At 32.4% G+C, this 24,310-nt stretch overlaps 2 protein-coding genes and 1 long non-coding RNA gene across 10 annotated transcripts; 1 reads left to right on the plus strand and 2 right to left on the minus strand.

Annotated features, from left to right (window-relative positions):
* The first annotated feature begins 466 nt into the window (after positions 1-466).
* Positions 467-3,496, plus strand: LOC145950753 (uncharacterized). 2 transcript variants are annotated; one of them, XR_014428612.1, is made up of 3 exons: positions 467-1,437; positions 2,672-2,809; positions 3,080-3,496. It is a non-coding gene; the product is annotated as an uncharacterized LOC145950753 (long non-coding RNA). The 2 variants fall into 2 exon arrangements; XR_014428611.1 differs by lacking the exon at positions 467-1,437 and having other exon boundaries at positions 1,444-2,809; positions 3,080-3,341.
* A 2,391-nt stretch (positions 3,497-5,887) lies between these two features.
* Positions 5,888-6,241, minus strand: LOC145950436 (putative disease resistance protein RGA3). The gene has a single exon (XM_083061525.1). It carries the CDS (start codon positions 6,239-6,241, stop codon positions 5,888-5,890), a length of 354 nt encoding a protein of 117 aa, XP_082917651.1.
* A 2,660-nt stretch (positions 6,242-8,901) lies between these two features.
* Positions 8,902-24,049, minus strand: LOC109817586 (jagunal-like protein). 7 transcript variants are annotated; one of them, XM_029275251.2, is made up of 8 exons: positions 20,479-20,695; positions 20,315-20,397; positions 19,701-19,848; positions 19,479-19,534; positions 10,343-10,466; positions 10,134-10,240; positions 9,288-9,357; positions 8,902-9,180 (listed from the first exon to the last, which is right to left on the minus strand). In XM_029275251.2, exons 3-8 carry the CDS (start codon positions 19,780-19,782, stop codon positions 9,077-9,079), a joined length of 543 nt encoding a protein of 180 aa, XP_029131084.2. In that variant the 5' UTR covers positions 19,783-19,848; positions 20,315-20,397; positions 20,479-20,695; the 3' UTR covers positions 8,902-9,076. The 7 variants fall into 7 exon arrangements, 6 of the variants coding, with proteins under 6 accessions (XP_029131084.2, XP_020238456.2, XP_020238457.2 ...); XM_020382867.3 differs by lacking the exons at positions 20,315-20,397; positions 20,479-20,695 and adding an exon at positions 23,895-24,049; XM_020382868.3 differs by lacking the exons at positions 20,315-20,397; positions 20,479-20,695 and adding an exon at positions 23,891-24,045.
* Between the last annotated feature and the right edge of the window lie 261 nt (positions 24,050-24,310).

The raw sequence follows: 24,310 nt of genomic DNA on the forward strand, positions 1-24,310 counted from the left end.
GAAAGGATGTCCCCTTGGTCAAGATGATTTGGGGAGGAACAACGTCTGAAAGTGCTACTTGGGAGTTGGAAAAAAGATGAAGAAGTCGTATTTAGACCTCTTCATTTTGAAAATTCGGGGACGAATTTCTTAAAAAGGGGGGTGGGAATTGTAGCACCCCATTTTTCAAAATACTATTATTATTATTATTATTATTATTATTATTATATAGTATTTGGTCAATATTATTTTATTATTATAAGGTAATATTATTTTGTACGTTTTAAATAATTATTTTGTACGTATTAAATAAGTATTTTTATTAGCATTTTAAATAATTACTTATATGTTTTAAGGGATAACTCGGGAGTTGATGAATCATATATTTTATTTTAAAATCTAAAAGGTTAATTTTATAGGATATTTTAATATTAAAATTATATTATTATATTTTAGGTTATAAATATATTATTATTATTATTATAGAGAAAAAAATATTTTATATTGTATATGTATTTATTTTATTTAATTATTTTCGGGAAAAGAGAAGGAAGAGAAGGAAGATGGGTTGGGTTGACCTAACCTAGTGGATTATTTTAAGAAAGGGGTCAACTATAGTTAACCCTATCTGTCTCATTTGCATTCTAAAGGGTTAGAAAAGAAAGAGAGGAGAAACAAAGAGCTTTGAGAAGGAGTACCCAAGAAGAGATCAAGAACAAATTCTCCTACATCAGAGTTATTTGAGTTTACAGAACCAGGTACAAGGGAAAAATGGTTTATTTATATCCAAAGTCACAATGAAGGATTGGGTAGAGGAGGAATTTCGTAGGACTATTGGTAAATTTACAATTATTTATGTTTGAAGAATCGACGATTTCATTAAATTCTATGTATTTTGAGGATTAGGAATATGTAAAAAATTAGCAAAGATGCTGATTTGGGAGAGAGAACAAAATTGTAGAAAAGTGTGTGTGAGTTAGATTTTGAAAAAATTGAGAGTTTTACTATTTAAGTTAAAATTTTATAAAATTGATAATTCAATCGGGTTTTATATTGATTTATAAATGTGATTGTTATATTATTTGGTAAAATTGATGATCTAGATGATAATTGGATTTATTGGGATGTGCTCTATAAGTTAGGGTTCTTGTACATTGATGAATGCCCTTAATTATACGAATTAATGAGTAATTGAGAGATTTTACTTATGTAATTTTGTAATTAATGAGTAATTTTGGGGAAAAGAGAAGGAAGAGAAGGAAGATGGGTTGGGTTGACCTAACCCAGTGGGTTATTTTAAGAAAGGGGTCAACTACAATTAACCCTATTTGTCTCATTTGCATTCTAAGGGGTTAGAAAAGAAAGAGAGGAGAAACAAAGAGCTCTGAGAAGGAGTACCCAAGAAGAAATCAGGAACAAATTCTCCTACATCAGAGTTATTTGAATTTACGGAACCAGGTACGGGGAAAAAGGGTTTATTTATATGCAAAGTCACATGAGGGATTGGGTAGAGGAGGAATTTCATAGGGCTATTGGTAAATTTGCAATTATTTTTGTTTAAAGAGTTGATGATTTCATTAAATTTTATGTATTTTGAGGATTAGGAATATGCAAACAATTAGCAAAGATGATGATTTAGGAGAGAGAACGAAATTATAGAAAAGTGTCTGTGAGTTAGATTTTAGAAAAATTGAGGGTTTTACTATTTGAGCTAAGATTCTATAAAATTGATGATTCAACCGGGTTTTATATTGATTTATAAATGTGGTTGTTATATTATTTGGTAAAATTGATGATCTAGATGATAATTGGATTTATTTGGATCTTCTCTATAAGTTAGAGTTCTTCTACATTGATGAACGCCCTTAATTATATGATTTAATGAGTAATCGAGATATTTTACTTATGAATGTACCTTAGTAATTTTGTAATATCTTTTTGTTTGATTAACCAAATCAATTTTCGTTTGTTGGCTTAGAAAGTAGACACTTGGGGATATAATTTAAACTCTATAATTGTTTAAAAATGTTAAGAATTGATTGAGTTATGTAAGTTATAAGTTTAATTTCCATTCTAGTTCGTGAAATATTAAGTTTTGTGTTGTCAGCCATGCGAGGTGACCTTAATGACATTTTTAGGCTTCGTATTCTTCACAAAAGTTGTAGATTTTTGTGTTATCTTTCTAATGGCTTTGGAATTAATCAAAAAGAATGTGTATAACTCAAGTTATGTTCACAATAGTGAGTAGAGGTTAAGCAGTCAGGATTTATGGTGCACGAAGTGGGTATTCTATTTTAGTTTGCGTTTTTAACATTTTGAGACCCCCTTTTTGGAATGTTTGTCATACTTTATGATTTCTTAGTGATGCTTTATAATACTTATGATATGATTGAAAGAGTTTAATGTGGGATTGTGAAATATAGTATTATATTGATGAACTTTGATAATGGTTGTTAATCGTATGATGTCCAGTAATGACTATTGTATGAAGAGATACCAAGGGTGTGTGTTGGATGGAATGTAAATTAATTATGAATTAAAGATGTGTATGAGTTATTATAGAAATGTTGGTTGTGCATGTGATGTGGAATTGAATTATTAATTGTGATGTGATGATTGGGCATAGTCGTATGCGTGACATCGGGCCGTAAGGGCGTGCACGTGATATAGTGCTATTTATGTGTTGTTGTAGGCATGGTCGTATGCATGATGCAGTACTAGATGTGTGATGCGTCGGTACAGTCGTATGCGTGATATCGGTGTCGGTAGTGGAATGCATTGACACAGTCATGTGTGTACATGATGTTGGGCGTGTGATGCGACAGCGAAGGTGTGTATGCGATACAGCGATGGATGTGTGACACAGTGTATATGTCCAATTTTCTTATATGTACATATGTGGATTGTGCTGAGATGATGGAATATGTGGATTGTGATGAGATGATGGAATATGTGGGATTTGAGAAATGATGTTGAACATGTTTGAATGATGAATGTTGTGTTTATGGATTATATTGCTTTGAGATTACTTTGTGGAATTTCATGATATATTTTTTATATAAATATTTTTTTCTCACCGTACGTTTGTGGTTATTTTTAGGTGAGGAAGATGTGGACATAAGTGGCATTCAAGGTGCCAATAATTGAGTCATGGGAGCACTCTGATAGTGTGACATCGGGGCAAGGGTCTTCTAGGACTTTAATTTTTATTGTAATTGGAGTTTTTACATTTCCTTTGAAACTATTTATGAACTTATTTGCTTTCTAAACTTTATTTTAAGTTGATCGGATATTGATAATGTATTTTCTTTTGGATATGTGAACCATTTTACCTATGTTAAATTGATATTTTTTTTAATTTACTTTATTATGTATATTAGGGTAGAATGGGTGTCCATTAAGTTTAGCTTGACAAGGTGTATTTTATTTTTCAAATATGCTACTAATGCATATGAGGGATTCTCAATATTTTGTAGTTACAAATTGATAGATCTTTATGAAGATTGAATTCTCCTAATTGTTGAACGTTGAACTCATGACTTTTGCCTATATAAAATGAACTTAATATTTGAAGATTCTTCAATTTTCCCAAATGCACTAGAATCTTTCTTATAGAAGTATGCATAAATTCAAGGGGCCACAATTCGGTGAGTCTTCCAAATTCGAGGAAAGTTCCTCTAAAGAAATATAATTGTTTAGGTTCAATATTTTCAAGTTATAGAGTGAACATGTTGAGTTTGTTAATAATTTCTTTATCCTAGTATATGAAAGGTCCAAGGAACGAAGATGGTCAATAACACCACTAAAGTTAGGTACCTCTGTAAGGCTACAACAACCAGATAAGGATAAGACATGCAAAAACTTAAACTTGGAGAAGAACTCGTGTATCGACATCTTGAAATTTCAACTAGTGAAAGGATAATCCATTATACTACTTGTTGGAATAAATGTATGTAATCTTTTAGTATCATATAAACTCCAAAACCCATCAAAATATTGAATGTGTTTCACTACAAATGAAAAATAATGGGTTTTTATTAGTATATTTTTTTCTTTATCATCATCTTCCAACCTAAAACACCTGTCCCTACAAATATATTTTTCCAAATCGTTAACAAACACTTCATATTTTCTTTTTTGTTCAAATAAAGACTTTGATAAAAGATCATTGAAGTATTGTTCACTCACTTTGTTGGAGAAAAAAATACACACCAAAATGGGGTTGAATTGTGTATATCAAAAACTTGCATTTTTTGCAATGAAGTAGTAAAAGCTATAATAGACGAAATACTGGAAATCAACATACGAAGTGACCCAAGTGTTTTATACTGGTTCATCTCAAGCACCGTCTAGTTTTTAATCCAACCAGATTGAGTTCCACTATCTTGTACAAGATACAAGTATTCTTTCACAAGTCACTTCTAGCTCAACACCAAGTACTCTTTCAACAAGCCTCTCCAGGCTCAAACCCAAGTATTATTTCAACACACCACTTCAGGCTCAAACCCAAGCATTCTTTCAACAAGCCTCTTCAACCTTAACACTAAGTATTCTTTTACACAAGTCTCTTCAGGCCCAACCATTACAAATAATTTTGATAAGAATTACAAGGATAGCTTCGTCTCTTCTAGACGTGATGCTATAAAAATACAGCACAAATAAACTACAAAGAACTATATATGAGATTTACAATGAAGATCTTCTCTGAGTGCTTCAACTTTGTTCTTAGAGCGTTTAATCAATTTGAACTGCTTAGTGAATGTTGAACTTTTTATGTACATTGCTTTTTCCTCTTATGAGTATTTTGAGATTATCACCTTTTGTAGTATGATGGTTTGATCCTTATATAGTAGTTTCAAAGAAGATGACCATTGTAGTAACGTTGGATTTAAACGTTCAAAAAATTCTTCATAGGTTGTTTTGTCTATCTTCTTTGTTGATCCTAGAGATTACTGTTGATGCATTTGATGCGAGCATTAAATGCTTATCAGTAAAATGTGCATCTCTTATCTAATTCAGGAAGCTACTTATCATCATTTCCTTTCATTTTAAGTGTAGTAAAGAAGTGTCAGTGTAGAGTAGTTGGAGCTGGTGTAGAGCAATCTTTTTCAGTACCTTTTTCGTGATATTTGGGATCTTGCTTTTTGGCTTTTCTCAGACGTTTTCTCTTGTTCCTCTTTAATTCACTTCGAGAGTTCTGAAAAAATTCCTTTTTGTTCAATCTGTTGAGGAATAATATATTAAAAGAAGTTATAATGTTAATCTTGAATAATAGTGCTCATTTGATGTCATTAGACAGACTATATGTTTCGTTTGATTTCTTTCATCTTACAAATAATATGTATTTTCTTCACATTTCATATGATATGTTCTATCTTTAAAGAATGCTGATTTTTGCTTAAAGAAAATTTTGTTTGTCATCATTAATACGTAAAGGATTGTTTGTTGTCTTAAAGCAGGATTTTTGATTTAACACACTTCTATTGTACTCTTACTCTTTTGAGTGAACTATACAAGATTCTCAGCCATCCATAATAGTACTAAAGAAATTTTAGCAAACTCATAATCTTAGGGGAACAAGGCACAATCAGCAAAGCATCGCTTGAGATGAGAAGGGAGGTAATGATAACTCAAAAATAAAGTAGGAATGATTTCACTTTCTTCTTTCAATAAGTCCCATATCTTGCTTGTCAATACACTTTTCCATTCTCAAATAGATGACTTTGTTTGTAGAAAATTCCAATTTCTTTCAAGGCAAGAGGCAATCCATTAAACTTTTCAACTATCTTTATACCAACCTCATTCAATTTAGTATTTAACTGAGAATTACACTTGGGAAAGCATGTTTGGCAAAAACTTGCTAGCAAAGATCTTCTTTTAGTTTCTCTAGGTGATATACTTTATTAGATCACATGGTAGAAATAACTTTCTTACCACATGTTGTGACGAGAATTATACTTCCCCAAGCCTTATAAATAATAGGAGTTTCCATAAATTCCCATTTCTCTTGCCTTTCATTCCAAGCATCATCTAAAACAATAAGAAAACTCTTTCCTAACAACTTTTCTTTCAATCTTCCATTAGCCATTTTTAGGTCTCCACCATCATCTTTTGATTTAGTAATTGCCTTAAGAATAGCTCTTGCAAATCTCAAAACATCAAAATCATTTGAAACACAAACCCGAGCTTTGATATGAAATTTAACTTCCTTCATCTTTGGGTCATTGTATACACAATGTTGGACAAGTTTAGTCTTACCCATTCCGTCTATACCCACAATAGAAAGTATTGATAATTGGTCACAATTGTAATGTCAAATGTTAGCCAATTGAAAAGGTGTCTTTTTGTCATCATCCATGCCATAAATAACACTTTCAACCACCAAAGATGTTGATGGGCATTTTGTGACACTTTATTGCCTAAAAATGACCCAATCCAAACACCTATAGCCTCATTCAAACCTAGATCGCCCTTTTGGATTGAGAGAAAATCTTGACTACCAAGGACTTGTTTCATCCTTGATTCAATTTCCTATCAAAGGTCCTGGCAAAAGAAGTATTAAAGAAAATAGTGGAATTTTCTTTAATAGAAAGTTACCACGATACTCATTGTAATTTTCTTTAATCCTTGACCAAAAATTAACCATGATTGGATCCCCACAATTGTACCTTTTAGTTTACCCCCACAATTGGATCCTTTGAAATATTTAACCATGATTGGATGAGAAGTTTATCTTCCTCCGTGTTGAACGTTGATCTTTTTTGTTTATAAGTTAACTCCTCTTTCTCTTGTTCATCAAATGTAACATTATCCAACTCAATTTAAGTTGAAAATAGTGAGACTTAAGATTCAAATGCAAACTCAAATGGTGTTTCTAGATCTCTTTCACAAGATTAACCTTCATTGGTACCTATTGAAGTGCCATGATCCATTGTGGGGTTAATTGGTGGTGATTGAAACATGGGTTATCCATATGAAAATGAGAATGGAAACTGAAAATTGTTTATATTTGTGTTATTTTGTGATTCTAGTAAATGTGGATAATTTTGAGAATTTGGATTAATGGGAGGTTGAGATTTGACATGAAATTAAAACAGGGATTGAATTGGTTTTGATTTAGTTGCATTAAGTGAAAACAAATCAAAGAGATAATTGAGAGTAGATAAAATTGGCTTAAGAAGCAAATTTAAAAGATAAAAAAGTCGAAGAAAAGAAGAAAAATTAGGAAGTTTATGAGTAAAAAATATATAATGAATTCTATTTATACAAGTATTAATAGATAAAATTATATTAAAAAATAATTTTATAACATTATAATAAATATACGTCATGTCAATAATGTTAATTTTAGCATTAATAAAAGTTGTACTAGATTTTATAATATTTTATTATATAAATTTAATTTTTGATTAAAAAATTGAAGTACATCCATTCATCCATAAGCCCTTGCCACTTAAATAAAATTACTCAACAATAGAAGATCTTATACAATTAGATCTTCTGAAGAACCAACGAGATCTTAGCCTCCGCATTATAGATACCCTAAGTAAGCTAGGGTTAAATCAAACTTCCCAAAAATTTCAAATCAAATCTATAAATACTATAACTAATAACAAGTCAAGCTAATTTAAGCAAAGTCTTGTTTAACCAAACTCATTGCTAAATTTCAAAAGCACCTTAAACACATTTCTTATTCATAAACGCATGATGCACCGTGATCTCCTCAACTATGATAAATAAAGATTTTATTTCAAATTCATAGTAAATAACGAAATAAAAATTACAACAACAAAAAAAAATTAAACCGACATGTAGAAAAACAAATAATCTAAAATAAGATTAAAAAGAGTCCCACTAGTTCCTAACTTGATAACAAGTGTTACCTTACATGATAAAAAGAAATCCATTTTAATTTTTTTAAATTTTTAATTGCCGTTAAACTAAAAAAGACTAAAGTAGACATCGTTATACTAATGATTGATGCTATGTAAAATAAAAAACTAACCGAGAATATTTTAAATCTCAAAAAACTAAAATGTTCAGCTAATACAATCTGAGGGAATTACGTTACAAACTTAAATAGCATTTTAGCATGACAATTGTCAGAGTTTATAGTAAATTGATATTCATTTTTCACCCAAAAAAAATAATACCAACTTACATGCTTTAAGCTTTGAGAGCGTAACTTTAGTATCAAAAGTATGATTTTCTTGGAAGAGTTTCGCCCATTTCCTATTCAAGTGATAGCAACTGTGAAAATAAAATTAAAATGTGCTGAAAGAGGGGCAATTGAATTTTCTCATCAGAAAAGATCTCATTTGCAGAAAGGGCTAAAAGTTAGGAGGTAATAAGATGAAATATTATCTTCTCGTCACAACATTTTATTCATGTGGCGACGGTTTTGATCCAACTTGGATACTTAGAAATTGGTAGTGTTTGAATAAACTTCAATGTAAATATTTGAAAAAGAAAAGAAAATAAGAAAGCAAAGCTAAATGTTTTTTTTGCATAACCTAAAATTCATTTACTTTTGGGAATGAGTTAAAATTAATTGAGTTTAATTGGTAGTAAGTCATACACTATCAATGTAACAAGTTTTATATTGTCAACCAATTAAGAATTCATGCCTCGTTATTGTAAAATCTACGAATACACAATGATTAGTAATTGAATAAGAATGTAAAATTATTTTACATTAACAATGCAGTCTTAATTCTCAAATTAACGTGTTTAAACTAATTTATAAAAATTCTCTTATTTAGTTTTTCAAAAAATTGATTTTAACTTGTGTATACATTTCTATCCAAATATAACTTATGTATACATTAATTTTAAATTATGAGAAAAATTCATTTCATTTATATTTTATTTTCTTATTCTATTAAGTATTTTGGAGATATTTATTCAAACAAGACTCAAAACTCAACAAACACAAAAAACCAATAACATAAAAGTCCTATATTGAACAAATGTCTTAAAAATATCTCTTAGCTGCCCTCAAAACATCTCAGAAAATAGTCACGCATATAGATCAATCTATTGTACGTAGATAAATGAGGAAAGAAATTTGGATTTGGACCCCAAAACCGATGAAAGGCTAAGAGGTTTTCTTGGGAGGTGCCATGTTTAAAAGAAGGGAAACAATTGCTTTAATGGTACAAAGCTTGAGCACAGATAAGGCGACAGTATATAACAGCAATCCTGCAAAAAGGTAAAGCCCACTTACTACTACAGATACAAATAATCAACTTAAGACACTAATTTGCACAACATGAACAACATATTTAGAATTTAGAAAGAGAACTTGCCAGTTTGAAGGGCCGATAAATCATTAACATCAAACTTTCCTGTTCTCCATAATTTAGAATCCTGGATAGCCTACATAAGAGTTCCATGCAATAATAAGAGTATTTAGAAAGAGAACACTCAACTTCCAAGTTCCAACCATATACTTATGTAACAATACACTTATGCATGCACATAACTATATTACAAACAAAGGCAATAAAACCTGTGATGGAACTATAATACTTTCATAACTTGTAGAGCCCAGTGCAGTACATTTATTGTATTGAGGAAATCCTCTGTAATACAATTGCAAGTTTATGGTTCGATAACATTTAAGTCATACACCTTTTGTGGGATTATTGATCTGAAGTGGAGGGGGAAAAGAAATAATACAAAAGGGAAAAAAAATATTAAACGCAGGAATTTGCTACAAAAATAAAGTTCAAACACCCGTTTTGTCTCTGGTGAAGAAGACAAGAGGCTTAAAAAAAAAAAAAAAGCGCATGAGACCTTCTTGGGAAGACCCTCATTAGTCAAATTTTAAAAGGTGTAGCTACCAAGTAACTTTCTGTTAGAAGGGAAACTTAAACCAAACCCCCACAAGTTAATAAACACCAACATTTGAAGTGCTGATTGAGCACAACTGGTGTGAATCCCCATGAAATGATGAAGATGACTAATATTAAATACAAATAAGTATCATGAACCAAAACACAAAAATGAAAATTATAGTATTGATTGTCATTAGTTCCTGACTTCAAGAATTTAGATTCACATCAGATGTTTACTTATTAGCTACAATGTTTCTCATGATAGTTTACAAAATTTTTCTAATAAAATCTCCTGTCAAACACCAACATATTTACCTTCAACAGCAAATGATGCTTAGCAAGAGAAGCAATCAAGAGAAGCATTGCAATAGATGATACAACAGCATAAAATCTAAATAAACCGGACCGGCTTCGGGTTCGACCTATTCACAAAATTGAGAAGAGCTTGCTTATAAGAATTTTCAAATAAAAAATCCAATATAACAAATGAAAGTAAAGAAATCCGGGTTTAGGCATTTAGCAACCTATATTTGCAATGATTAGTGAAACAACACTAACAATAACAGATGTATAGGCAACTGTATTTGGAGAATCCGCATCTGTTCCTGGTAAATATGCAAATACGGCTCCTATTAACAGCAACACAGCCTGCAGGAAACAATTCAAAATTTCAAATTATAATGTATATTAGATAAAACCAAAGATGTCAACAGTTAGAGAATAAAGAGTATAATTCAGCATTTATAAGCATGGACTCTCATTAGCTAAAGAAATTATATTACATGGCTTTGAACTAGCATTTATAATCAAAACTTCCAAGGATTATTGGAAAAATAAAATGCTTCAATTTTTTAATACTCGGTTAGTAGTTTTTTCATTGCTAGATACTAGAACATAGTTTCATAAATCTGTCATCATTCATTTGGTTAGAGGTGAAGAAGCTATTTCACTTCAATAATATTAATGTGTCCTATGTTCTCCATACTTGCACAGAATTTGTAACTACTACTAGTTGTCTGTGCAGACTGCAGAGTTGTTTTTATAATCTAGACTTTGTGAGAATATGTGAGGGAACTTGGCTATAGAAGATGCAATTACATGGTCCTTTTGTTCCTAGTGTCTTAAGACACTCGACCATGGTACAATCTTCTCGTTAAGACCCAGTGCAAGAATCTTGGGACATTTTGAAACAATTGAGGATGGCTCCTTTCTTGAATGGCAATGTTGTCAGATACTCCCAATTTTTATTTGCTCTTTCCTGATGAACAATCTCAAGGCACCTGCACTTTCTGAACATTCGTTGTATGCTGCTATCATCAAACCCTCTATCCTAGAAACAACCTCATCATGCTAGTGCTGTTATGGCCGTTAGTGATTTGCATATTATTCTAAAAATACTTTTCAAAAGAATGAATATAAAAAACATATTTAGCTTATATTTGCAAATACCATGTTCAGTATGGTTCTAGTTAAAGAACAATATTTGTATACAAAAGTCATTGGAAACTCATAACATCAAGTAACACATGAACACTCAAAATTTTGTTCTGCAGTTAAGTGTTGGATCAGAGCAAGTCCTGAGATTGTTAAACAGAATTTCGAAGGCCAACACAGGATAAAATTTGAAAGATAGAATCTACAAATTCTATGTTTTCACATTGCTTTGCTCCTTGCAAAATGATTTAATCTTTGCTGTCATCTTGGGCTATTCTCTCGAAAGCACGGATACGCCAATTTTTATCCCGTATCCGTATCGGATATGTATCCGATACGGATACGTTTTGATACGCCTAGGATACGTATCTCAAACGTATCTAGAATGATTTTGTTAAAAAAAGAAAAAAAGAAAAAATATTTTTGCAGATTTATTGTTATACGATTCCATTGATCAAAAATCAACCATAAATACGCAGGAAAATTAAGAAATTTGAGACGAAGAATACAGAGATGTGTTGATGTGTTGCGCTGCCAAACACCAGAGTTTCCGAGCACCAGACCCAGTCAAACACCAGAGTTTCCAAGCAGCGAGCACCAGACCCACTCATCCAGGTAAAAATCGTCACTCCGTTTCTTCATTATTCTTCCCCGCAGTGAGTGAGAAGGGGACTGGGCAGTGAGTGAGTCTCGCGTCTTCGCGCAGTGAGTCTCTTCTGCAGCGTGTATGTCTTTTGCGGGGACAGGCAGTGGGCACCTTTTTCTTTTTTGAATGACAAGGTTTTTATTTTCTTTATATTTAAATTGTAAAAGGGGTTAATATAAAATTATAATTTTATGATGATTTTATAATCATTAAAAATATAATTATTCTTGCATCTTTACACATTTAGAATAATCACTTATTGTTTTTTTACATTTAATTTTATGATTTATTTAAAAAGTTTTTAACTTTATGTAAATTGTAAATTAATAATAATTATAATTTTTTTAATTCTTTTTTAGCATCTCTAAAATAGTAAAATGTATAAAAAAATTGTAACAATTAGCAATTTAACATAGATATACTTTTTTTATAGTTTATACTTTTATGATTTAGAGTGATTACAATTTTTAAGTTGTATAATTTATTTAACAATTAGCAATTTAACATAGATATACTTTTTTTTTGCAGAAACATAAAAATTATTTATTTATAATGTCAACAGCAAATGCTTCTGGTTCTGATTCTAATATCAATTCTAAAATTCCAAGTAAGTTCGTTTCTGATGATGTTGTACAAGATGATCATGCTCCTCTTTGGTGTTATGTTAGCATATTAGATAAAAATTCAGAAGGAGGAGGAAATAAGAGTTGGTCTTGTAATTTTTGTCAAAAGGTTTATAGAAGTTCTTATTCAAGAGTTAAAACTCATTTGTTGAGGATTTATGGAACTGGAATTTCTGTGTGTGCAAGTATAAATGATCAATATTTGGTTGAATTGAAATCAATTGTTGAATTGGCTGAAAATAAAGTGAAAGCTAAGCATGTCCCATTGCCTACAGAGAAAATGCATCAGAGTTCTTTATTGTAAAAGAGAAAAGTTGGTCCTTTGGAGAAAGCATTTAATTTAGAAAATAGAGATAATCTCAAAGCTCTTATTGCTAGAATGTTTTATTCTTCTGGATTGCCCTTCAACCTTGCCAGAAATCCCTATTATGTGAATTCTTATTCATTTGCTGCAAATCACATGCTTAATGGTTTTCTCCCTCCTGGATACAATGCCTTGAGGACAACTCTCTTACAACAAGACAAGGCACATGTTGAGAGGTTGCTTAAACCTATTAAATCGACTTGGAATGCAAAAGGTGTTAGCATAGTATATGATGGATGGACTGATGTCCAAAGAAGACCTTTAATTAATTTTATGGCTACAAGTGAAGGGGGTCCAATATTTTTAAAAGCTATTAATGCTTCTGATGAGATTAAAAACAAACATTATATGGCTGATAAGATGATAGAAGTTATAAAAGAAGTAGGAGAACAAAATGTTGTTCAAATTATAACAAATAATGCTCCTGTATGCAAAGGTGCTGGAATGATTGTTGAAATTTCTTTTCCTAAAATTTTTTGGACTCCTTGTGTTGTTCACACATTGAACCTTGCGTTGAAGAATATATGTGCTGCCAAAAACACTGAAAGGAATGAGGTAGCTTATGCTGAATGTAATTGGATTACTCAAGTTGTTGATGATGTTTCTTTTGTTAGGAACTTTATCATGAATCACTCAATGAGATTGGCAATTTTTAATCACTTTTCACCTCTAAAATTGTTTGCTATAGCTGAAACACGCTTTGCATCTATTCTAGTGATGTTAAAGAGATTTAAACTTTTGAAAGGTGCTTTGCAATCGATGGTTATTAGTGAAGAATGGAATTCTTATAGAGAAGATGATGTGGGTAAGGCCCAAGCTGCAAAAGAATTTATTTTGAATGATGTGTGGTGGGACAAAATTACATATATTTTTAATTTCACCGAGCCTATTTATAGTATGCTTAGAGCTTGTGACACGGATAGTCCCACGCTTCATTTGGTCTATGAGATGTGGGATAGTATGATAGAAAAAGTAAAGACGTCTATATATAGATATGAAGAAAAAGAGTTAAATGATACATCAACATTTTATGAAGTTGTTTATTCTATACTAATTGATAGGTGGACTAAGAGTTGCACCCCTCTCCACTGCATGGCTCAGTCTTTGAATCCTAGGTAAAATTAGCCTATTAAATATTTATTTGTTTTTAGTATTTATTTATAAATAATTTGTTAGTTACTAATTTTTTTTTATTTATTAATTTTTTTATTTATTCACAGGTACTACAGTGATTAATGGCTTCAAGAGGCTCAAAATAGAATTTCCCCACATGAGGATGAAGAAATTTCTATGGAAAGAAATAAATGTTTAAAAAATCTTTTCACAACAGCTGAAGAAAGAAGAAAGGTTTCTCTTGAATATGCTGATTTTTCATCAAAAGCTCATAATTTTGCTTCTTTTGACTCAATTGAAGATAGATGGATATTAGATGCTAAATCCTGGTGGGTAATGCATGGTTCTTCTGCCCCTCTCCTTCAAAAGCTTTCTTTAAAGCTTCTTGTACAACCTAGTTCTTCATCTTGTTGCGAAAGGAATTGGAGTACTTATTCCTTCATTCACTCCTTGAAAAGAAATAAGTTGAATCCTAAAAGAGCAGAAGACTTGGTTTATGTACATACTAATTTGCGACTCTTATCTAGGAAAAGTGAAGAATATATGCAAGGGAGTACTAGAATGTGGGACATTGGTGGAGATACATGGGGTAGCTTTGATGGTGTTGAAAATCTTGAAGTGGCGTCATTATCTTTTGATGAACTAGAAATGGAAGCTGTCTTATTTACAGATGATGGTCAAGGAGGGGATGAAGTTGATACTATTCCTATTTCTCGACAATAAAAAAATGATTTATAATTTTTTTAGTAGTGTTTAAAAATTAAAAAGCAAGAAATGTATTCTTAATTTTTGATTTTTGAATGATATTTATTTGCAATTACTATTTTATATATATTAATTTATTTATTTTTAATATGTATCCTAAACGTATCGTATCCTATATTTTCAAAATTTGACGTATCGCCGTATCGTATCCGATAGGCGTATCGTATCCGTGCATCATAAGCTATTCTGGTCCTGGTACTCATTTCCCTTTCTGCCCAAGTCTGGTAGCAATATCCACAGATATTGGCACGTGATAGATACATTAGTTTGGTTGAACTGTGGCTCAGCAGTTTGATTCACTGATACTGGTCAGGGTGGTTGTGCATGTTGGTGTATCAGTGGCTGTTTGCAGACACTGTCAAGAGTTGGTGGGTTTTAGTGGGCAATTCTATTCCTTTTTTAGAATAATAATTAATTTGTTAATTTTATGGGGAAAAAAAGAGATAAACTTTCCATCAAAATAGCAAAAATAGTTAGTACCAAATAGTAGAGTGGTTACACATTTACACTAAACTTGTCTAAAATATTCCATTAAAAACTCCTCAACCTATTCCATTGAAAAATACTCGCATGAATATGGGTGGCAATGAACCAAACTAACTCAAAAATAGTTTGAAACTTGATTCGATAATTAACTCGTTGAACTTAGTTCAATAACTAAATCAACTAAGCTTGATCTCGATAAATAAATGAACCAAACTTGAGTAGTTGCACACAGTTTGGCTCATTTGGTTCAAGAATCAGCTTGGCATATAAATTAATTAATATATAATTTATATAATTGATTTTCTATTTAATTTCAACTCATTAAAATTTGAAAGAACTTTCAAAACATAGTTATAAGTTAATAATAATATAAAAAGTGGTAACCTTAGGGTTTCATGGGTATGGATTGGGTTTTCTAATATTTTATGCAAGGTGGATAAGTTTTTATTTATGCGGGTTGCAATTATATTTTTGGGGTCATACCATGTAGTCTAGCAAAGCTAATAAAAACAAGTTTTATTTTGTCTTACCAAAAAAACTTAAAACAATCATTTTATCCAAAACCTATTAATAAATTGAAATCTTGAAATGTATAAGATTCAAAAAAAAATTTACACTTGGTTCATGAAATTCGGCTAAGAGTCTAACATGATACATCTTCGTAATGAAAATGGAGGATAAATCAAAATTCCCTCCATAAAGGGATTCTTTCCTACATGTAGTAGTGAATATCAGAAGTCGAATGTGTTTGGTTGTTGACCAATAGAAAGTCAAATGTTTTTGCTTCCATGAGATGGGAGCGCTACAACAAAAGTGGTTCACATCACCTAATTAATTTCTACAATTGATTGCTTTTGACTAGTTAAGGCTGTTTTTCCTACCTCTCCTTAACAGTCAAGCATCACTAAAACCCTGTCAATACCAGTCTACCATCTTTGTTACTAACTAAACAACTGGTTGATTTGCATGTTTTAAGCATATAGCAGAAGTAGCATAATTGGAGGCTCTTAAAACTTAGGCTACTTACTATAAGCTTGAACCACCTCTTAGATATAGACAAGGGCCACGTAGAAAGACTTTCTTATTCAATTGATAGAAGATCACTCCCCCAAAAAAAGTTGCCTCCTTTATATACTATACCACCAAACACACCCCTTTGTTCCAATTTTGCTTCACAAACTAACCAAATTCTTTCTTCATGAGTATGAGTCAACCTAGCCACTTCAAAGAACAAAGGTCTTTGGAATGTTGGTTGAGATCACTTTGTAGGTTAGAAAGAAGAGGGTGGTGGTGGAATTTCACTAAAGGCAGATTCCGAACAACTACTTTAGGGAAAAATGACATTCCATCTTAAACAAAGCTCTATCTAAGCTCTAATACACAACTGAACCTTGGAGACTTTTGTCCTCACCATGCAAAATGGGAGCCTAGATGTACCCAAGATCAGTGATTTTTCTTTCAATCTTTAAACTTCCCATATCTGAAGAACTTGCTTCCAGAATCAAGCTTTCAAACTCTCCATAAGTTTCGCATAGAGAGCAATCAACAAGCACTCACTCTTCTTTTCTTAAATTACCTATATAAATATGAACGAACTAAAAGTCATCCTGAAGGACATCCACTAATATATCTTTAATCTTTCACAAGACCAAAATCCCACCAAAAGAACCTTGAGGTTCTAACCAATGCAATGACAGTTTTAACCACTTTCTCAACCTTCTCACCACTAACCCTAGTTTCAAAAAGAAAAGACACAACTCTCGGGTGAATTAAGTCCATTCTTACACCATGAAACCTCGGCGGCAATTCCAAACCAGAATCTTCCACACAATAAGGTAAAGACTATACCACCCATCTTGCAATGAGGCTACCCATCAGATGACAAGCAATCCAGTTGCATTTATCTCATCTCTCAAAAGATTGGATTGGTTGGACACCCTTATGATGACTGCCAAAGCTATGCAATCTTTATTCCAACTTCCTTTGTGTTGTTAAGGATCTACACACGCATAATGTTGTAGCTATAGGGTGCCACCCGTAGCCAACCCCTATATGCTTTAGCCCTCATTTTCCTCTAATTTATTTTTGGCTTCTTCATTACAAAGAGCTTCCTAATCTTTGGCAACTAGGGGATTTATAAGGCTCCTCTTGTTGTAGGTCTTCAAACTACATTAAACAAACTAGAACACCTTCAATTGCTTTCTGCATTCGCCAGTTCGACATTCTCAATCTTTTTTCTAGCAGGGATGGAAATCAAACTAAAATGTGACCTTTCTTTCTATTTACATTCTTTTCCATTCAATCTCTCTTTCCTCCCTAGCTACTACAACTAGAAGTAGCAAAGCTTACTCGAAAATGAAAGGCATCCAATATGAGTATGCCACAATTATAGCTACTCTTCTTATTCCTACCTGCATTAACTTAGCATGTTGGTTTAATCTAACCTTATAGACTAAAAGGAAGGGATGAAAGAATTCTAGTCCACGAAAACCTAGGCTTTGAAGATGTATAGGTTTCCATCCTAATGAGAGATTGCTAGAGGAAGGCAGTGCTTGGGTAGTAGTCATATATCTTATTCTTAAACTACTACATCGTATCATCTCTTCACTTTCTAATAAGCTACTTTAGCAGCAACAGCTTTAGGATTAAGGCTACACCGTCCGCTCACTAATCCCTTATCCTCCACTTGCTTTCATGAGTCATCATTTGCTAGTACCAGAATTGGATGCTAACTTTGCTTTCTTTCCTTATTTATTTTCCTAGCTTGAAAGCCATTCACTCACCGAAATGAGCCACCAAGTTGGAGCCCAGGAAAGAAGCACCACTTCTTTATTGTTTTAAAACTCCACTCTAAACCTGAATCGTAGAACTCAAACATGATAGATTTCTCATCTCAAGTTAATCAATTCAATGATTGGCTTATTTCTTGCTCAAGTCAAATCACAGCCTGATCAATCAAAGGAAAAGGTGTAACTGTTTACCAGGCTATTCCCATTTCGAAAAAGACCAGATACAAATACCATTATGAGTAGCCTTTCCCACCATGTCGAGCAAAGAAGGCAAAGGTGCCCTAGGGAAGACTAAGTCAAGACGAAAGCCAAAAGCTTAGTCGTTTTCAAGTCTATGGGTGAACGAACAGAATTTCTATTTCATTCAAAGCCTGGTCAAGGACTCATTGAGAATGATACAACAAAATATATATAAATGATGCATGAAGAATAGAAAGAAAGAAAAAAAAAAGATTGAAAAGAACTACTAGCACATATTGAAGAGTTTGAGCAATGGCCTTTGTTCACATCCTAATTAGGTTCCATCTAGAGGAGACTCATTAGGGTAAAGGATGCAATAGTTTTAAAAGTCCCAATAGTTACCAACTTACCATCTTTGGTGTGATAAGCAAAAGAAGGGGCAAGTTAATTTTCAAACAAAGATTGTCACATTATTCCTTTCATACTTTACTAAAAATGGAAAGTGAAAATGATAAAAGAAAGGGATCAACTAGTCGCATAGAAAACAAACCTTTTCTCTTTACTGACTATGGAAAGTTTTCCACCAACCATGAAGAGAAGTAGATGTACTGAAGCTAGAAAGCAAGGAGTATAAGGCCAAGAAGCAGAGTAGGCATAAATGACGTTGATCAAAAGTGAGTCGTTCATGAAGCATGGAAGTAAAAGGAGGCACAGAGAGCGTCGCTACTCTCTTTTCGGGAAAGATCACTCTTAGGTTAGGCCCACAAGACATCAAGAGGGAGAGGAAAAAAAACCCCTCTATCACTACCCTAAGCTCCCTTTTCACTTGCTTACAAAAGAAGAGAAAGGCAGGTATTTTTTTTAGTACAAATAAGGAAGAAACTGATATATGTCAACCCTCACATTATTAGAGTGAAGAAAAGATTCCTACTTCAAGGTCCTTAGATTAGACCATTGGCTTATTTGGCCTAAAGGCAAAATCAAAGCCAAGAGCAAAATCAAAGCCAAGAGGAATTACAAACAAAAGCACTTCTACTCCTCTCTTAAATTGAAAAAAGTTGTTCACAAGCTTGAACCGAGTCAAACTCAAGCTGGGAAAAATGTTCATGTCCTACTCTAAAAGTTTCAAGTTGAGCAAAATATTATCAAATGGAGCTGAGCTCAACTCGACTCATTTCCAGCCCTACACACAACATCTAATGCCATTGACATAGAAATCCAACAACTATATAAAGAAAAACAAATGAAAATCCATGATACCTCAATGATAAAGTGTCGAGAGAGGCGTTTCTTCCCCTTTGCAACCAATTGATACCCTAAATGGAATAACATCAAAACCACAATGACCAATAGGAATATTAAATCAATAAGATTTAGCCAAAAGATAAGCTATTGAATCAATTAAGTGCAACTTTATTAAAATATGTATATCATAAATTAACAAAAGAAAATGAGAGATCCAGATATAAGATTGAAGCTAACTTGAATCAACTACCATACGGTAGGAGTAATCAGAGCCATCAGTTCCAGAGGGCCTTCCAGAAGCCAATTTTCTATGTTGCATCTTCTTTGTTTTCACACCTTGAAATGTAGATGACCCTCCTTCCTAATCAAGCTGAGTCAATTATAACTACAAGAGAATTAGAGAAGTTGTTAGGAATGTGGGGAAGGGTAGTTTCAATAGAGTTGCAATTAGAATTTTAGTTAGTTAGAGGGAGGGAAATGATGACATAAATAAATATGATAACTTAAGGGACGCAAATTCACTAATATCTGCCACCATTTGTAAATTGAGCATTTGGTTTTTGAGAAGGTAGAAATCCTAAAGGAGAAACCCTCCGAGGAGAGATAATTTTGCCCCATTCTCAATGCTTCAATAAAATTGTTCAACAACATTGTTTGTTTCCATCAATTTCTCTCTTCTCATTCCCAAGTTCATAACAGAAGTTGTTTTTCTCGGTTTAACAGGTATAAATAGCAACTTCCTAGTGTAACTTACCCATTTTAGGAGTAAATTAAAAACAATGGGAACATGACAAAAGCAGCTTTTGAGTACAAAAACAAGAAAAAAGAAGAAATAACAATAATCAGTTTACCAGGAAAACCATGTGTCAAGAAAATGATGACTGATGACCATCTAAGGATTTGCTAATCTCTGCCCACTTATGAGGATTTATAGCTGTATTGTTATTTTGCTACAAGTTAGACATTTATCTCAAGGAAAAAAAATGGTTTAATGGGGTTTTAAATAGTAAAGTACAGCAGTATAGAGGCCTCTGGCAACTACAGTGGCTGCTGTAGCAGGGAAGTTTAGTGCTGCAATTGTAGAAGACCAAATAGTGGGCTGAATAGTGACTGTAACAGACAGGATAGTGCCGTTATGTGTTGATTCTATAAAAGCCCTCTAGACAGAGGTTAGGACTTTAGTGGAGGGGGGGCATTTTTGGGATTTCAATCTCCAAAAATGAAATCTGCAGCTGTAATGAAAATGATAAAGAAGACTTGGATTTAGAAGATGATAATTGATGATTCCTATCATGGAAACTTGTATTTGACTCTTGGTATTTACTTGAATGTTTTGTTTAAGATACCTATGACTTTTTATTGTTAATTATGTATGTCATGACTTGAGTAACTTGTATCATTTTTGAGAATTTATACATATATAGTATACATTATATAAACAAGATAAAAAATTTCAGAATGGTGGCTATCCCACTATCCTGCTATAGCAGTTTTGGGACCAGCCACTATATCCAGGATTTAAAACACTATCATAGCCAAAACATACGTTACGGCCAACTAGAATTTTAAACAAAAGTCAAACATCAAAAGGTGTGATGCTCATATAAAACACTCTTCAGGTAACAACATCCAAGACTATCAATATATCCTTATTTTGTATTTAATAATGTGATATATCAGAATTAGACATAACAGGTTGTTCTCTGAATCTCTGCAGCTGATGATAGCAGTCCATGTTTTGCTTTGTTGTCCTGGTATGATAAATCATGTCTGACTTACAAGCAAATCTTGCAGACAACAATCCTAATGCACTATGGCTTATCTCTGAATTGATATAGGTTTTGGTCTTATTACTATGCCACCTTAGATTTAAATTGTTCTTAACTCTGTTTTGCAGCATAAGATGTGTTGGAGCAGGTTGTGAATTGGATGACCATGGATGAGATATTCAATTCTTCAATCAATTTGGAGGAAACCTATTATAACTTATGAGGAAGGCTGCATCCATGGTCTGATCACCTGTAAAGAAGGAGACTAGAAGGTTTGCCTAAAGTATAACTTAAGGGTAAGATGAGAATCTCAGTTTCTACAGTATGTCAGCATCTAGACCTCTAAGCAACCTGAGCAGTGACTCTCCATGGGCAAAAATGAGTATTTCATAGAAGGGGAAGTTGATACAAAAATAAACTCTCATGGATCCATAAAATCTGCAATTGCAAGAGATCACTCCAATTCAAAATTAGTTTTTTTTGCTGCATTTCAAGATTGTGATGGTTTCCAAAATCCTGCGTGAAATGATATATCGAACCACTTGTGATTTTTTCAATCTTCTAGAAAAATTCTTGTGCAGAATTACACATTAGAATTTTTATAAACATTAGTACAAATCAATGTACTAAATAACAATTTAATATTAAAAATGTGTATAATTGCTTATTTATTCTAGATATGTTGTGTAGAGAACATTCATACAAGAACCTTGCTTTTTGTTATTTTTTATGCATAATTGTTAGTGTCACACAATTCAAAATTTGAAAATCTTAACAAGCAAAAAGGGTTCATGTGATAAATGGCAAATGTCTTTGAATTGTATGCATAAATTGGTGCACTTCCATATCATTGATATAAATCAAATGATTCAACAATCATCTTGAGACACCTCAAATTTCACAGATTTATTTATAATTGTGTTAATGGTATAACGTAAAATAGTTGTACTACACCCACTTGCCTCACATAGCCTTGGATGGATCAACAATCAAATAATATTCCTTCACACTTATGAGGAACATTTTACTATCTCATAGTGTTCCTATCAAACTTCTCATTATTGGTGACCACAATGGAAAGTTAAGAGCACTTTAAGCATAAATAATACATGCCCTTGTAGCGACATAAAACTCATCTGAACTCAATTTTCACCTGTAAAAAATCATTTGCAATCTTTGCCCCTTTTTGAAAATTTTAACCAATGATTCTTTAAGACAAATGTAAAAATAGGTCTGAATCTAGGCTGAGCTGAACCCAGCAAAAAATGCCCATGCCCTAAATCTCACATAATGTCACGAAAGCAACCACAAAACAACAGTGTAAGTGGCTGAATGTGACAAAACCTTTTTCAAAAGAATAAAATGAAATAGAATAAAATCAGATAAAGGAGTTATCAAATAGGGTGCGTTTAGCGGTGTTCCTGTTCATTCAACAAGTTATATTTTTTGAATTTTCAATTTTTTTATAATAATTTGATTCATATTGACTATATATAATTGCAACAATTAATGAACATCCATATAATTCAAAGTCATTTGCGATTCATCACATGATATGAACCTTGACTTATTTAACCATATTGAATCAAATCACACAATTTTAACTATGCACAAAAATAACAAAAGAAAACAGTGATACTTGAATAATATTCTCTACACGACTTATCAAGAATACATTCATAAACAATATATACTTTATCATTTTTAATACAAAATAATTATTTAAACAATGACTTACACAACTGTTTATAAAATGATAACATGTAATTTGCTCATCAACTTACCCAACTTAGTGTTTCTCTACACTTGGATATCTCTAGAAGACTGAAACTATCTTAAGTGGCTCAAAACTGAATATCATTGGCCTCTGTAGAAGATTTTGGATAGCCATTATACTCAAGTTTAACATGCAATGAAGAACAAACCATCTTGAACTTAAGCCTAAGACTATCCATGATCTCTTGCACTCGTACATTTTCCGGATCCATGAGAGGGTATTTCTGGATCAACTCCTCCATCTGGCCAATAATTGTTTTGGCCCTTGGAGAGAAACAGGTCGGGTCAAGCTGGATTGCAGAAGTCCAAATGTCAACACACCCCCTATAGAAACCAAGCTCCTCACCAACCTCAAAGCCAACCTTGAGGCCAACCTGTCTGGCTTCTTCCTTGCCAGCGACAAGGCCATGGCTGTAGCCTTCATCATAGCCTTCCTTGTAATGGGTGTCCTCCAAATTCAGCGAGGAATCAAACAAGTCATCCATGGGCCTGCTCCAACACAACAAATGCTACAAAACTGATACCAAGTTGAGATCAAACTAAAGGTGATATAACATAGTAAAAGGACCAAAACCCGATTCCAATCAAGTGAAAATAAGCAACAATGCAGGAGACATTTTATCAAGATTGGAAAGAAGTCTGCACTGTAATTTCTCACAAAACAAGCCCAAATCCAATAATCATAAAATTCACTAAGAAATTAAACAACACACATAGAGAATAGCGTAAAACTTCCACCGATGTTAATGTAAACAGTGCTTACTGATTCAATTTCATTTCCCATTCGATCTTCTCCAGAAAAAAAGGCACAAAGAAAAATAGGTCCTCTCGAACAACAAAAGCAAGCGCAAACAAAACAGAAGGAAAGAAAAATAAAATCACCTGCCTGTGATTGCTGTTCTGCCACTGCCACAAGCTGAAGAGAGAAGAAGTGAAACAATGGAGCTAGGGTTTGGTTTCAGACTTCCGTTCGCGTAAGAATTTCACCGTCAAATATCTCCCATTTTTTTTTCATTTAATTTTAGATTAAACTAATATTTTTTTAAGCTTCTTCGACTTAAAAAGTGAATTAAAGATAAATTATATTTTTACTCTCTTTCCCAGTGGTAACCTGTCTATATGTATTTATCTTAAAATTAAAAATTATTTATTTATTGATATAAATAATTTTACACTGTTTATATGATTATTTTATCATTATTAATTAATGAAATGCATATTAATTAGTAATACTATAAAATTATAAACATTTGTTATTTTTTTTACTTATGCCTATATTGTTTTCTTTATATTTATTTTATC

The sequence above is a fragment of the Cajanus cajan genome, chromosome 8 (assembly GCF_000230855.2).
Source record: "Cajanus cajan strain Asha chromosome 8, NIPB_CcT2T_4, whole genome shotgun sequence".
Taxonomy (NCBI): domain Eukaryota; kingdom Viridiplantae; phylum Streptophyta; class Magnoliopsida; order Fabales; family Fabaceae; genus Cajanus; species Cajanus cajan.